Raw genomic sequence first — 15,282 nt, forward strand, 5'->3', positions numbered from 1 at the left:
GTACATGCACGTGTGCGGTCGCGGCGCCGCAGCGGCCGGCGGGCAGCGACCTGCTCGCTCATGCACAGTTGAAAGCGACAAACTACTGGTACGTAAATATATAATTAGTGTAGTACCCACCCGCAACCGACGGCCAAAACGCGGCCACTTAGAGAGAAATCGAGACAGTAAAGAGCCACTACAGTAAGCAAATCCATTAGGAAATGTGAGCAAAGTTACCGCTGACTGGTTCGTGTCGTCGCAGCGGAGGGCGGGCTGGCGCGGGCGCGGGGGGGCCTAGCCGGACTACGCCCTAGGCCCTTCAGCCGTGGGAAATACAAACTAAACTCGCTAAGTATCAGCATTTTATTACAAAATAAAAAACAAAACATTGACATCGACCCGATCCATTTTCCACGCCGCATCTTGACGAATAACATTGAGTACAAAATAAAGAAAAGGTCGTGTAAATCTGATCAAAATACATCTAAATTACAAAATATCGCCATTACCCAAATACTAACTAAAAAATAACCACTGCAAATGTGACAAATCTTATGTTAACCTCTAAATCAGACTCCTGCCGTACACTACAAACTTTATTGCGGCCGATCACCGTTGGGTATTGAAGTATCCATAAACACGTCAAACCTCATTTAAGAAATGGAATATAGAAAAATTAATGTCATAAAAATCATATATATAAAAGAACAAATGTAAAATCTAATGTTTTAAAGTGAATATGTGAATAAAATATAATCAAACCTCGTGGCACACACAATGTTCTCAAACCAGCTCGCGAACTGGAATGTGAAGAGTTATACTGAACTGAGGGACACAATGTTGTACGCCGCACGCAGATGTCACATCTATAGATGGTGCATCTCAGACAATTGTCACAATTAAACATTTTCAAAAGTCATTTAACAGAAAACATTGTTTTATTGTTGTTACAAAACTACTAATTAGGGTTTTTTAAAATGTCACAACAAATTTTATTCAACTTTACTAGAAAGTAGGTAATAAAAATAACAAACCTTGTATTCTATTGAGAAAACTTAGAAAGATTATCACTTAAATCTGTGCAAGCCTAAAATGGCTTATTTTTGTGCAAATGCTCCATCTAGAGATATATCTATGTTGTGTTGCACTCACTTGGAGCAGACGTCTCACATAATTACAATAAGTAAAAACATCAATAACATGGGAATGCTTCCGCAGTCTTAGTCCAATATTCCTATATTATACAATAGTGCCTTCACACAAAATACTAAATTAAACATATGGAGATATCCTAATACATTTTACATATCAATTTTATGCACTAAACATTTATATAATACAATATTATCTTAACTTACATCAATGTAACTTAATTATAACTTAACTATCGAAATACATGTACAAAAAAAAACAAATAATTCATGTTTTTATAAGAAAATCACGTTTTTGTACATGTTTATAGTGGAAAATAAAATCCTCAGATACTCCATTGTAACAATTAACTGAACAAAAAGAATTGAACTGGTCAGTTAAAACTGTATCGCTTCACGGTAAAGGTATGAAAGGAAAAGATTTCAGTTTTAAAAAGAAGGTTGTAATTTAAACATGTCCTAACACAGTCTTTTGTAACACTGTATTTACACTGTTTTTTAAAGTGATATAAAATGTATGTAACAATTTGATAAATTTTAGAATTTCACAGTTTGTAAGATTTAATACATAAATTATCGTAAGATATTGTTATTCTAAAAGTTGTCTTTTCATATCATAGCAATTTCTTTTAAAACTCAAACTGTAAAAATTCAACACCTATAATAAATACACGTAGAACGAATTATTACGAAACAAACATAAAGCATTACGCAGTAAATAAGATAATGAATGTCTCACAATTGATTTACATAAACAACTTTCAACAACTAAATATCACATAACATGTTCAAAATTCATAAAAACACTAAATTAACAATTTTTACATAATATCAACAAACATTACTTTCCACAAATTCATCGTTTTTAGTCACTTCGAAAAGCCCGCGGTCAATCGTCAAATCCTACCGAGACAGATAGTTACAGTACAGATATTTCCACATACATAATGATTTGAGTAATTTTGTTTTGTTTTATTTCCTGTATTGTGTAGCAAACGTTCATATAAAAAGTAAGATGTTCTACGTGTATTTATGTACCTGTCGGTGGGAGGTGGAGGGTGGTGGAGGGAGGTGGTGGGAGGTGAGGGAGGTGGGGAGGTCTAGTGGTAGCTATAGTAAGCGTTGTACTGACCGGGCTGGATGGGGCGCATGATGTTGAACTGCGGCATCATGGGCAGCATGACGGGCGGCATGGAGACGGGCACGCCGACGCGCGGCAGCTGCTGCAGCTGCTGGAGCTGCAGTTGCTGGGGCAGCTGCTGCAGCTGGGGGAGCTGCTGCAGCTGCAGCTGCTGCGGCAGCACGCCCACCACCTGCTGCATGACGGGCCGCCGCAGCGCCGCCTGCTGGCGCGCCGCCGCCACCGCCGCGGACATGTGCGCCGCCACCTGGCACCACCGCACGCGCACACACGCGACATTACATACGGAACACAACTAATCATTGCCTGAGAGACGTTTACACTACACGCAGACACGGGCGCTGCCGTATGTTACTCTCTCTATATAGACTAGTCAGTGAACAACATTTTTGAACAATGAGGTGTGTCAGCGTGTGCTGACTACAAGCCCACTTACCTCGGCCTGGCTGGTGGCGACGAGGCTGGCGACGGAGGTGGGCGCGGGGTGCGGCGTGTCGGGCTTGGGCTTGGGGCGGTACTTGGCGAGCCGGGCGCGGATCTCCTCGAGGGAGACGTCCTCCGGGGGGTGCACGATCTTGGAGCCTGCGCCGGTGGCGGTGACGAGGGGGCAGGCGTTGGCGGCGGGCACCTTCACCTCGCCGTTCTCCTTGGCCTCCACCGCGGACGTGGAGGTGGTCGGCGGCGCGCTTATCGTCGCGTTACTGCTCACAACACACATTCACACTCTCTAAATATTACAACTGTCACTAGATAATTACCAATTAAACGGCTAGCACTCGTCTATTCCTACATCCATTTTGCTAGCCGTTTATTAATTAGTTATAATAATGTCTGTCGAAAGTTTAAACAATTTAATTGTGAGTATTTAAGTTTTGTTAATGTATAAGACTTAATTATAATGAAAAATGTGGGATTGTTAGTAATTTTGTTTATCATTAAAATAAAGCATGATTATGAATGATGAATACGAATTATTTTTTTAAGAAAAAAAAATTACAATAACCTAAAAATTTTGACGTGATCTATGTTTTGTTTCTTAATTGGTACTATAGTATACCAGTGTTCAATATTGCTCTAAAATATTACGACATATTTTTTACAGCACTTATTTCTAGACTATTATTGTTTATCATGAGAATATATGAATGACAATACAATGAAATACAATAGCGTGTTTCAATACAAGTTGCTTCCTTGCATAAGATATGTTGTAAACTACTTACATTATGGAATGTATGGATGTGATTCACTTAATATCACTTGTTCTGCCAATTTGACACAACACTGCCTGCAGTCATTTAACAGTTTAAAAACATTTCTATGTACAAAACTACCTTGTCTATTTATGCATACAATGAATAAACCCAAAAACTACTGGATCTTTGCAAAAATTCTCACAGAAAGCTACAAAATTACTTCATACTATAGGAAATATTTATTAGTTTTTATAATTCCACCTGAAAGTCACGAGTAAAAGCCAGATATAAAAAAGATAGTTATGTCTCTGGTAAATTCTGAATAGCAATAAAAAAATTTATTTTAAAATATACAAAATATGAAGTCATTATTTAGTTTGTTATGAAAAATTATTTCTATATCACCTCATTTAAAATTGTAATATAATAGATGACTTAACATATCAGTTTATAAATTCAGGTTTTATTTAAGTTTGTTTATACTACAAGATCAAATTCATATATACCTGTATGCAGGGAAGGTGGGTTTGCTCGGAGTTGAGGTAGGCACACTGGCTGCGGGGAACAGCGGCCTCATGCCTGGCATCATCATCCTGAAACAAACACATTCAACATTACAGTAAAAAATAAGCTAATACCACTTATTCCCCAACCCAGAGTTGTAGGGCAGAGACCATGGCATTAGGCTCGATTCTAACATCCCCAAGTTCTACATTCATATATCTATAGATTTCAAAATAATAGATAGAGTACAGTCAGCTGCATAAATGTCATTTACAAAACATTTTCTTATATGTTTCATGCAGTCATTAGCAAAATCTAGAATAGAATATTATCTAGTCTAGTTTTTCTAGTCAAAATGACTTTCGCTTAGATATAAATAGTAGAATCGGTAAAATGTATGAAAATGTACAGGAATAAATATGTGGCAAGCATATGACTTATCAAAAGCTATTGTCAATTTCAAACTTTTTGATCATCAACAGTGATAATCCTTACATAGTGGTAGGGGCAGAAGTTAAAAATATGCTCTTACCTAGGCGCTTGCATGAAATGAGGCATCATGTGGTTCATAGACATTGCATGTCCGGGATACATGCCCTGCGGCAACTGAGCCATGGGCGTGGGCAGGATGCCCGCACTAACTGTGGATGGCCCCGCACCAAGCTACAAATAACATTATATGAATTAAAGTAGGTAATAAATTTATTGCTATCAAAATAGTTAAATGTACTACTCAGTATTAGCAAATAAATAAAAATTAGCAACATTTTTAGTTTGTTTTACACTCAGAACGATATTTTAATATTTTAAAATTATTGTATGTGAGCAAAGGGATTTATTTTACTGGGAATATTAACAAAAATCAATAACAACTGACTTACTGAATTATCTTTACTCTGCAACTAAACAAAGTTGAGTTTATTAAAATATTATGCAAATTTATATTAGCAATAGTTTTATTAAAGTGATAAGTTATGTAAGATTTCTGTTTCCTATGATTTTTATATAAGAATTAACAATCATTGATAGATGTTTTTTCCCACTATCATCAATGTTTTTTGACCGACTTCTTTTACACTATCAAATCTTTCATAAGATCTTGATGATTAATTAAATTGAATTACTAAAACACAGATATTTACTGTGGTACTAAATAAATAAACTAAAAAGCAATGTAAATTATTACCAATGCTTGAGTAGGCTTCTTTTTAGCTGCAGGTTCATCATCCTCACTGTCAGAGCCTTTGCCACCACCTACATCATCCAAATATTGATAAAAATGGATAAAAGCTACAAATACCAGATTTAAAAACATACCTTTACTGGAACACTAAAACTATACACCAATAAACATCTAACACTACAGTGTCCCAAGCAAAATTTAAAAATAAATATGTCCTTGTACATACATTAGGATCCATAACACTGCGGAGGCTAAATAATGTTTTTATACCTGTTTTTTGCTTCTCATGGTCCTTGATATCTTCTGGTGGTATACCTTCCATACCATATATCTCTATTTCTATATTAGACCTATTTGGTAATGAATTTGGAACTTTGTCTATGGCTTCTTTGTGTACCTGAAATAAGAAATATTGGTGAGAATAAGAATCAATTGATCCCATAGTTTTAGAAAAAGAAAAATTACTTGTATTGGAGTGATATTTAGCGCGTATAATGAACATGGAGCAAAAATATCGCGACCTATAATCGTGAGTTGAAAGAGTGGCGCGGTTGGACGTGGGCGGGCGGCGCCCGTGCCAACAGCGGAAACATACCTGCATGCAGTGTATTGACAGTCCGGGGCCCGTGTATAGCTTTTTATGACATATGTGGCATTTAAAATGCTTTGCCTTTTGATGCTGAATCAGAATTTTTTCATCGTCGAATTCCCTGTTACAATACCTGATGGAAGTGCTAAGAAAATCATTCCATTTAACATTAAAGCATAGAATTACGGGCAGACATCATAAATTTTGCAAAAATAGGTCAATTACAATTCGCGAAGGTCACGGAAACGTTTCGGTAAATGTAAAGCTGCATTTTTAAAAGGATACCAGCACCAAGGTTTAGATGCCTTCTTCTTTTTCCTACCCATGGTTAGAACAACACAAACACAATAACAATTAAATAAATAAATAGACTTTCACACTTATATTAGATAACTTAACTAAGCTATCACAGATGTTAAAAAACTTAAAGTTAAATCCACAATGTTACAACGCAAACGATAAACGCAACGCAAAATGGCGGCTGACCATCACCAACCATCCATAAACAACATTCTGCTCTGGATACTTAGCAATGATTACAATTTGTGCTTTTAAAATTACTAAAAATGATATTGTAAAGTAAACATTGTAAAAACATAAAAAAAAAACAGATTATAAACGGATAAAATCAGCTAACATTAGTATGTAATATTAAATCAAACAAATAAATGGTAACAAAACGTTGAAATATTTTTTCAAATGTCTTATAAAAGGTTACAAAGTCAAGCGCTAGATGGCGCTTTGCTATTAAAACCTAACCACCGTCTGTTTTGGTATTTTCCAGCAAAGCCAATACCAATAATAAAATATACATCTTGCCCGGAAAAAATGTAAGGCCAGTAAGACATAAGCACCCTCAGCCGGAAATGCCTGTGTAGAATTTGTACAGATTATTGCCACGTATCCCAGGAAGGCAGGCAGAAGTAGAATGTGATTGTTAGATCTGCAATTTCTGTCATATTTGAATCTTTTGTTACATTATTCTGAAGTTAGAAGAACATGTGATGTTAAAATTATCCGAGTATTAGTAAGATAACATAGGTACAAAACTGTCGCTAGTGTGATTGAGTCTTTATTCCGTATCGTTCAGCGTAGGAGGCACGGCACAAAACGGGATTAACTGTATTTGTCCAACTCTCAAGTTAAGATCCTTTATCAACTATATCTTAAAGTACTTGACGGCTCCGTATGAGCTGCTCATGTAGCGAAGGCATGACACCCATGAGACGGGGGCGTGCATGTTTCCCGCCCTGTCATTGGCAGTTTGCGCGCGAAAAGACAGTTGCGTATGAGTGGTATTAACTTTATCAAGTTTTGAAGTGCGGCTTTAGATTGTATTAACAGTTTTACACCTTATTTTAAAATTTACTAAATTACAGTAATTTTGTTTTAACGGTTGGATTCATAATTTTGAACAAAATTTGTGTTAAAAATTCTGCCTATTGAACACTGATACTGCTGAATTGTTAAAATTTTGGTTTCCTTAATTTGCACAGAGTTTATAAATCATTACAATGATTATACAAGACTCAGTTAAATGGATTAGATAATACTGTTAAAGATATCACTATGATAATAGTAATAAACAAGACATAATACAACGAGTGCAATGTTTTAGTTATTCTTGCTAATAAGAATTATAACCTAAAAATTAATAATTTGTTATGAACAACATAACAAACAAATACAGCGTAAATCAATATCAAATATTTTAATCATGAAAAGTTAAATTGAAAAACAATAAATCAAGATAAAAGTAAAAAAAAATGACCACTGATAGATAATCAAATCATTTATTTTGACAGATTGTTGCAATTGTCAGATTGGGTAACATTATTTATTGCAACACCTGCGTAATTTTGATGTGCGAATCAGCTTTGATAATCTACAGTGGAGTTCAATATTGATGTATTTAACTTCGAACTTCGATAAAAACAATCGTTTTCAATGATCCTTATTTATTGTGATAAATCATTTGTACAAGCTTGTATGACATATTTATGCACTTTAAATTACATTTTATTTACGTGACATAAGTTAATAACTATGGGAAAAATCATTAAGGATTCAATGTAACAAACTTTGCAGGTATTGGCATTAGTGTTGCCCTGTTCTGTAAATTATACTATATTTGACATTTGAAAAAAAAAATGTTTACTAAATTCAAAAATACCGCAATCATATCTACCACGTGGCATCATGATACCTTTGTCATTGTCAACATTAGTTTTATAAAAAAAACTGCGATGACACACCACGAGACGAATACGTGAGATGATGAGCAATGTAATCCTAGTTGATTGTTTACAAGAGCGTTTAAACAAAGCACCAAAGTAAACGAATTTGCTTTGCACACTTCGTATTCCTGTTTTGCATACATTTTCTTGACTCAAATGAATATTTTACCGCAATATACTGAGTTATATTAGATACGTTTGTCGTAATTTGTGGCGGAAGATATGGCAAATACCCAATGAAATTGTAAAGTAAAACCATGTATCCACAAGCAAAGCAATACAATTATATCTTTTATGTATTTATATTCCTGGATTTAAATAAATTATTTTTCATTTTTTTTTTCATATGATAAACACTATTCTTCTTCTTTATTTTATGTTGCAAATTGATATACTATCGCATATTTAGCTTAGCATACGAAAAATAAATTTTCAATTTATTATTAATTATATTGTATAGCGGGATGGGAATAATGCCCTGTTTACACTTGGCCAGTACAGTTGTCCAGTAGCGCTCAAAAATTGTGAAACTAAATGGCATCTGAGTCCATACAATCATACTGGCTATCGAAACTGTCCAACTGTACTGGCCAAATGTGAACCGGGCATAATGTCAATGATCCAGTTCAGTTACCGCAAGTGAACTTTTATACAGCACTTTGTTCTTGATTTATCTATTTTTATGACATTTACGCTGAGATACCAGATCTGTTGCTGAGTGAGGACAAAGAGGAGTAAAAAAAAAACAAGACAATGTTTAGGTACAGCCAATCCAAAACAAGAATATCAAAATCTTGCCCTCGGGTCTTCGATAGGCTTCTTTACTACTTTATTGTGCGCTAAGAAATTAGTCATATATTTTTGTACTAAGTTAAGTTTTTTCTATTTGTCTTCCTAATAAAATTTAAATTATCTTAGTAGAACTTACAGTTATTTCTTGTTTGTTAATATCCTTAGCTTTGTTCAAATATTAGCCATACAAAACAATTACGATTGATTTCGCAAGCGTTCGTTTAACTAAAACTGACACACGGATGCATCGGTTTTACAATCTTATCAACAATAAACTTTTCTAATCTCATGTTTACCAACTATCAGGATGTTTGTTCGTTTTTATTTAAATATTATGTCAAATTAATTTTTGCGCATTATTTATAACTTGTTTACATTTTTCGATTGCTGAAACGAGTCATTAGACCATGTTTAAAAAAATATACAGACGAATTGAGTATTACCTCCTTATTTAAAATGTAAAATATATCAAATGGTTAACTTAGTAAATAATAATATATAAAAACTACCAAGCTACCAACAATAGTAGAAAATAGAAAATAGAATACGCCTGTGGCAACACCGCGCTTCCGGGCGAAACTCACTCAGCGACCGACAACAACAAAAGAAGCCAAAACCGCGGACAGCCGCCCGCCGTTCAAATCCAAAGCGTGTTATTACGTATTCGCCCCCTTCCACCAAAGTTCGTCCAAAGCAACATCAACAACACTCCTTGTTTTAGGAAGTCGTTCAAAAATACAGCACGATTATCACAGATGTTTTATAACTAAGCAAAATGTAACTTAAATAACTCAATAAGGCAACTTTAGCAATCTTATGTATTTCAATTGAAGCAGGAATTCTTCGTGTCACGGAAATTCGAAATAGTATTTACTAATTTATATCATTTTCCATTAAAAATTGTGAAATCGTTTACAGATCAGTTGGTTAAAAATATACTAAACACTAGCTATTCCCGTGCGGCGTTTATCCGCATGGAATTATGAAAATTTTATTTTGTTGTTTACATTTGTCAAATTATCAAAAGCAAATGTCAAAATGACATGACATGACAAACCTTAGCAATCTTTTTTTCTTGATGTTGGCAGCAAATTATGGTCTCTTTCCTACATTAGGGTTTTTATCCAAAATATTTACCCCCTAAGTTTAATGGCCTGAAAATATATAGCCTAAAGCATGACGTAAGTATAGGGCTTTTTATTAAAAAAAGAATTATACAAAAATATGCTGTAATTGCTGACATCTTGGGCAACAAAGAAGTGTGTGTTTACGCTTTATTATAATAGTAAAGAAGTATAGATTAACTGCAACATGGCATGCTCAATTAAAATTTATTATACTAATATAACTTAGATAGTTAAATTTAAATGACTTAAATTCCTTTAATATCCATTTATATCGCCCTCGCCTCAATCACTTACAAGATATGTTTCTATAAAATTGTCGCAAAGATATCGCGACAAACGCAATGAAAGTATTTTAATCTAATCTGTTAAATTCATCCTAGATGCTGCTAGATTTTCCGCCCAGCAACCATACCATCGATTATTTTAAATCGAGATCGATTGTTAGTTTCAGCTGTATATAGCAATCACGGAATCTTAAACAATAAACTAGCAGTAATTTGAACTCCTAACCTCCTAGGTCCGGGCAAGCTGACCCATTCCTTTCCACACGTTTTTTTATTGGTGTCGAATAGGACAGCAAAGGTATGGCTACATATATCATTCTGTGCGTTATTTCTTCATTTAAAAGCAACGCTTCTGCAGACGCGAATGTCTGGGCAGCGATTGGTTCCCTATTGTCGCGTGCTATCAACTGAAACATTTTATATAAGTCGCCGGACTAGATAACTTTAATAATAATAATTGATTATAGTCGTGTGATGATGGAATGAATAAATATTACTTCAGTGCTAATATATTTGTCAACATTTATTGAGATAAATCTTGGATATGTGTAATCATGCGGTGTGGGAGTGTACGATCACAGTGACAAGAGATTATGACAGCTGACGTAGAACGTATCGTCAAGACGAATTGCGCTTGTCATCCGAAGTTGTCGATATCACGTGTGACAATGATTGGCGCTGCTGAGGGTCTATCACGAATGATTACGTGAAGGTTGCGAGAATGATTTGGAACGTCATCGAAAAATTTCGTATGATATTCGTTGAGACAAATCTGAACATACAATACCTAGTTGATATAAGCTTTCAGTTCACCAATGCGTGCGTAAAGTGGTATGAAATTCATTCATGATAAATAAATTTTAACAGAAAGTATTTCCGCTTTGTATTAGGAATTTGGCATCTCTTCTTTCTGTACATACTCTATCTATCCATCCATCTAGCATGTCTATTAAAGGAAAGAAATTATTATGTAACGTATTGCCGACGTCTAGCATTTGTTGAATTGTATATAACAGTGGTAGAGCCCGCTTTAACATCTTCGCACGAATGAGCCGGCTCGCTCGGTGAAATACCTCGACCACACAGAAAACAGTCGTGAAGTGGTAGGAAATCCGCGTTTCGTCTGATGAGTCTCTACTTGTAGTCCCTTTCCCTTTCCACCCTTTTCTTAAAAGGAAAAGATGGGAAGGAAAAGTGGATTTGACGGTGGAGGACACGCATACGAGTAGGAAGAGGAAATGTCCTTTTTATGTGCGTTTCCTCCTCCGGATTCAGGTGGCCGCTTGCTCGTTTGCCACCTTATATTATAAAAAAAAGAAAATATCATCACAAAACTTACATTATTCTTAGTATTAATAGGATTGATAATGTTAATCTTTTAATATGTGTGCTTTGCCGCATGGATCAATGGGAGTATTCTAGATTTATACATAACTAATCTTTTCTCAAACAGCCGCATGATTCGTATCTTTATGATCGAATCAAAGCCTGTATAATCGCTCTGTCGAGTTATTTGATGTTTTTGTTTCAGTATTACATCATTAGATAGCCTATCTAAATGTTTACGGCCCAAAGGGCCTGTCCCACTACTAGCTGTTAGAGGTTCAGATATCTTAAAAATGACGTCACTGTCAGATAAGGTAACAAAATCCGATATTTCCATCACATATTTTACACTTTTAATTGTTATATATTTTAGTATTTGGTGGGACAGGCCCTTAATCACTAAATCTATTAAACGCGTAAGTTAGTTAATAAAAAGCCCAAAGACCCAGTTATCCTAATATCTATAACAATATAAGCGCCAATAGCCTAATGGTTTGGGGTATGGACTACGGACTACTGATTTTGCGGTCGAGAGTTCGAATCCCGCTATTCGACTATTGTCGTGAACATTATTAGAGCACAAGCCTAGAGCTTAGTTGTTATGGTTAAAGGAAATGTTAGTAAATTAACAAAAATCTATTAATATTTTTTATAAAAAAAATACGGATAAGAATAACTAGTGCTGCAGGTTAGAAGGAAGGGATATACATAAATACATTGGTATTTCAAAAAAGTCTTTGTTACGAAACCGACACGAGAGTAGTATCGATATATAGTTAAATATATTTATATCTCAGAAGGACAATCATATCGGCATGAAAAATCTTAAATTAATAGTAATCATGGGTAAATAAAATTTAAAGCATGTGTAAATTATATTAGCAACTTACTATAATAATGTTGACAGAATTAATAAGATCTCGTTTTCCGCACCGTATGCTATTTTATTTATCTCGAAAATAGATTAACACATTCTTTGTGTAACTGAATTTCCACTACCGAAGCACCTGTATAAAACATATCACCATCCTTTGCAGTCTCCTTACAAGAACTGAAACAGCAATATGTTTTTGGATGGTTGTTTAACCACTGGAAACTTAAATTTAACATGCTAATAATACTGCCGATCACGCCTTTGCTGCTAGTTTCCCTGCCCTCCTAGTTAGCATGTGACAGATAAGTTTGATTTGATATTTTTTTATCTAGATTTTAATGGTATTAGTGTTAGGGTCTTGTTATTCCAGTTTGTCGATAGCTATTCCTTAATTCTTGGTTATTTTAATAAGGAAAAAGCCTTAATTTTGTAAGGAGCGCGACAAATTGAGGACCGTGGGGGTCTCCTTTAGGCTACTAGCGTATTATGACTACGTGATACTTTTTTCCTTGTATGGTACCATACCAAGGCTGAGTACTAAGTTGTGAGCCGAAAGGCGCCAATGTAGAAGAGAGGACTGTAGTTTCTGAGGATGTTTGCCTCTTTCATATTCTTCTGTTTTGATACAAGCATAAGAATTACTGGTTACTTCGGAGAGTTGCAACACATCTTACTAATATTTTAAACGCGAAAGTTAGATGGATGTATGTTTGTTAGAGTTTGTAGCCTAAACTGCTGATAGATCTCGATGAAATTTGATATAGGCGTAGATAGTTTGAAAGAAGACATAGGTTATTTACTTTTGTTTTTTTAAGTCGACGCGGACGTAGTCGCGGGCGATGGCTAATAATTTTATATTGGCAATTAAAATAGCGTAAACAGTTGTCAATTAATTACTTTTTATACCATCTTGAGATGGATTTTGCAGTGAAGTGCTGTAATCCAATGTTATTGATAAGATAATGTTGCAGATCTGAATTGTATGGATCACGTCCGTCGCACGCGGCGAAGCAACGGATGTTGCCATATCAGAGATATGTCAGATTCATCAAACATATTGACATTCCTACATGCGTAGATTGACTATGGACCGAATTATTTGTATAGTAAAAATCCCGAACGCAACAACTAATAATGCATTTTTAATCTGTGTGTACTTAAGGCTATGATTTTTTTAATAATTTCGAATAAACCTTATGACTTAAATTTCTCAAAGGGTCTGTATGTATTCTAATATTTTTTCTTCTAGTTCTTCTTGAATATCCAGATAAAGTTAAGTCCAAGTAAAGGTTTTCTTGTAACACATTTTGTAGTTACGCGCCTTTCTATATAGTTAGTTTTTACACATTCTTATCAGACATTTAATCTTATTTCAATGGGATTTTCATCCAACCACCAAAGCGTAAATCTCTCGAGTTTTTAATTAATTTTCAATTTATTGTTAGCTGTTGTGTAGTTTTGGCACTTTTCAATAGAGAACGATAATAAAAATAAGGATATTGTAGTTTTCTGATATCTTTAAAAGATAACATGAAACATCGTTAAGAATATTATAAAAATATTGTCAAAAAATCAAACAGTCTGTACCTGACCTTGCAATTTATCTTACTTCTCACTAATATTATAAATGCGATAGTTTAGATAGATGGATGGATGGATGGATGGATGGATGTATGTTTGTTAGAGTTTGTAGCCTAAACCACTGAACGAATCTCTATAAAATTTGGCATGGATGTAGAGAACAGTCTGGAAGAACACAGGCTACTCACTTTTGTTTTTTTAATAACACGCGGACGGAGTCGCGGGCGAAAGCTAGTTATTTATATTTCTTTTGAACATTCATAGTATATTTACTCATATGTTTTCAATGTATTATATATTTAAACTTGGAACGACAATAACTCCTGGTATATTTTTATGCAATGTCACAATATCGCTAAAGACCCCAAAATAACCGGTTCGTTTGCGGCTCGTCCCGAATTTGGCGGGTCCGTTTCTTCACCTTTGAGACATCGACAACTTTTGAATACTTAATGTGTACTTGCCTTATGAATCATCACTCACCGTAGGCTTACACTGTCGACACTTGTAAACAGTTAACATTGTAAATTAAACGTCAGCTGTACAGGATGTTTAAACATAGAATGTAATCTATATATTCAAAATAATTTCACCTAAGAAAACTGTTGTCTGTATTACAATATTTTTTCGGACATTCTGTATATTATATCAAAATGAAGTAGCAAAATTGTCATTTAACAGAGACAGTAATGTTCATTTTATGAAGTTAAAACTGTTAAAATATAAACTCGATTACCATTTAATCGCCGTCAAGTATATGTTGAAACTAGTTGTTAATTAATTCCTCGTTTTTGTTACAAATTAGGCAAGTATTTAACATAATAAAATATCATAATATGTTTGAAATAACATAACCACAATATTTTTTTTTTCCTGACCCTATTTGTTTTCGACTTAAAAGTTGTGTTTTCATATTATGATGAGGCTTATGCACATTAGTTTTTTAAAACATATTTTTTTGCACAACTATGTGCCAACATTCATTTCTTTTATTACTAGCTATTGCCTGCGACTCCGTTCGCGTGGAATAAAAAAAACGAAAGTAAGTAGTACGCTATGTGTTCTTCCAGAATATCCCCTACATCTATACCAAATTTCATAAAAATCCGTTCAGCAGTTTAGGCTGCAAACTCTTACAAACATCCATCCATCTAAACTTTCGCATTTATAATATTAGTATGAAGTATGATTTGTTTTTGTCAGCTATAATGCTGATGTGTTTTATTGTAATAAGTAATGAATAGCGTCTACTACACCTGTGATACGACTCGTGCAGTGCGCCGGCGGATCGCGTGCTTTAAAAACAAGACTAGAG

At 34.7% G+C, this 15,282-nt stretch overlaps 1 protein-coding gene across 2 annotated transcripts; it reads right to left on the reverse strand.

The window, feature by feature from the left end:
• Positions 1 to 330: 330 nt before the first annotated feature.
• LOC106099960 (BUB3-interacting and GLEBS motif-containing protein ZNF207) lies at positions 331 to 6,241 on the reverse strand. Of its 2 annotated transcripts, none has more exons than XM_013278656.1 (8): positions 6,032 to 6,241; positions 5,753 to 5,879; positions 5,428 to 5,554; positions 5,161 to 5,228; positions 4,507 to 4,637; positions 3,977 to 4,063; positions 2,711 to 2,975; positions 331 to 2,530 (listed from the first exon to the last, which is right to left on the reverse strand). In XM_013278656.1, the coding sequence occupies exons 1-8, from the start codon at positions 6,070 to 6,072 to the stop codon at positions 2,234 to 2,236; spliced, it is 1,143 nt and encodes a 380-aa protein (XP_013134110.1). In that variant the 5' UTR covers positions 6,073 to 6,241; the 3' UTR covers positions 331 to 2,233. The 2 variants fall into 2 exon arrangements, with proteins under 2 accessions (XP_013134110.1, XP_013134111.1); XM_013278657.1 differs by having other exon boundaries at positions 331 to 2,521; positions 6,032 to 6,240.
• Positions 6,242 to 15,282: the final 9,041 nt, after the last annotated feature.

Source organism: Papilio polytes, unplaced genomic scaffold (assembly GCF_000836215.1).
Source record: "Papilio polytes unplaced genomic scaffold, Ppol_1.0 DF824091.1, whole genome shotgun sequence".
NCBI lineage: Eukaryota > Metazoa > Arthropoda > Insecta > Lepidoptera > Papilionidae > Papilio > Papilio polytes.

Excerpts from the sequence above, each read along its gene's own strand:
- LOC106099960 (XM_013278656.1), bottom strand. The coding sequence starts at position 6,072 with ATGGGTAGGAAAAAGAAGAAGGCATCTAAACCTTGGTGCTG. Across the intron at positions 5,880-6,031 it reads GCATCTAAACCTTGGTGCTG|GTATTGTAACAGGGAATTCG; the intron begins GTATCCTTTTAA and ends CACTTCCATCAG. Across the intron at positions 4,638-5,160 it reads AGAAGCCTACTCAAGCATTG|CTTGGTGCGGGGCCATCCAC; the intron begins GTAATAATTTAC and ends TGTTATTTGTAG.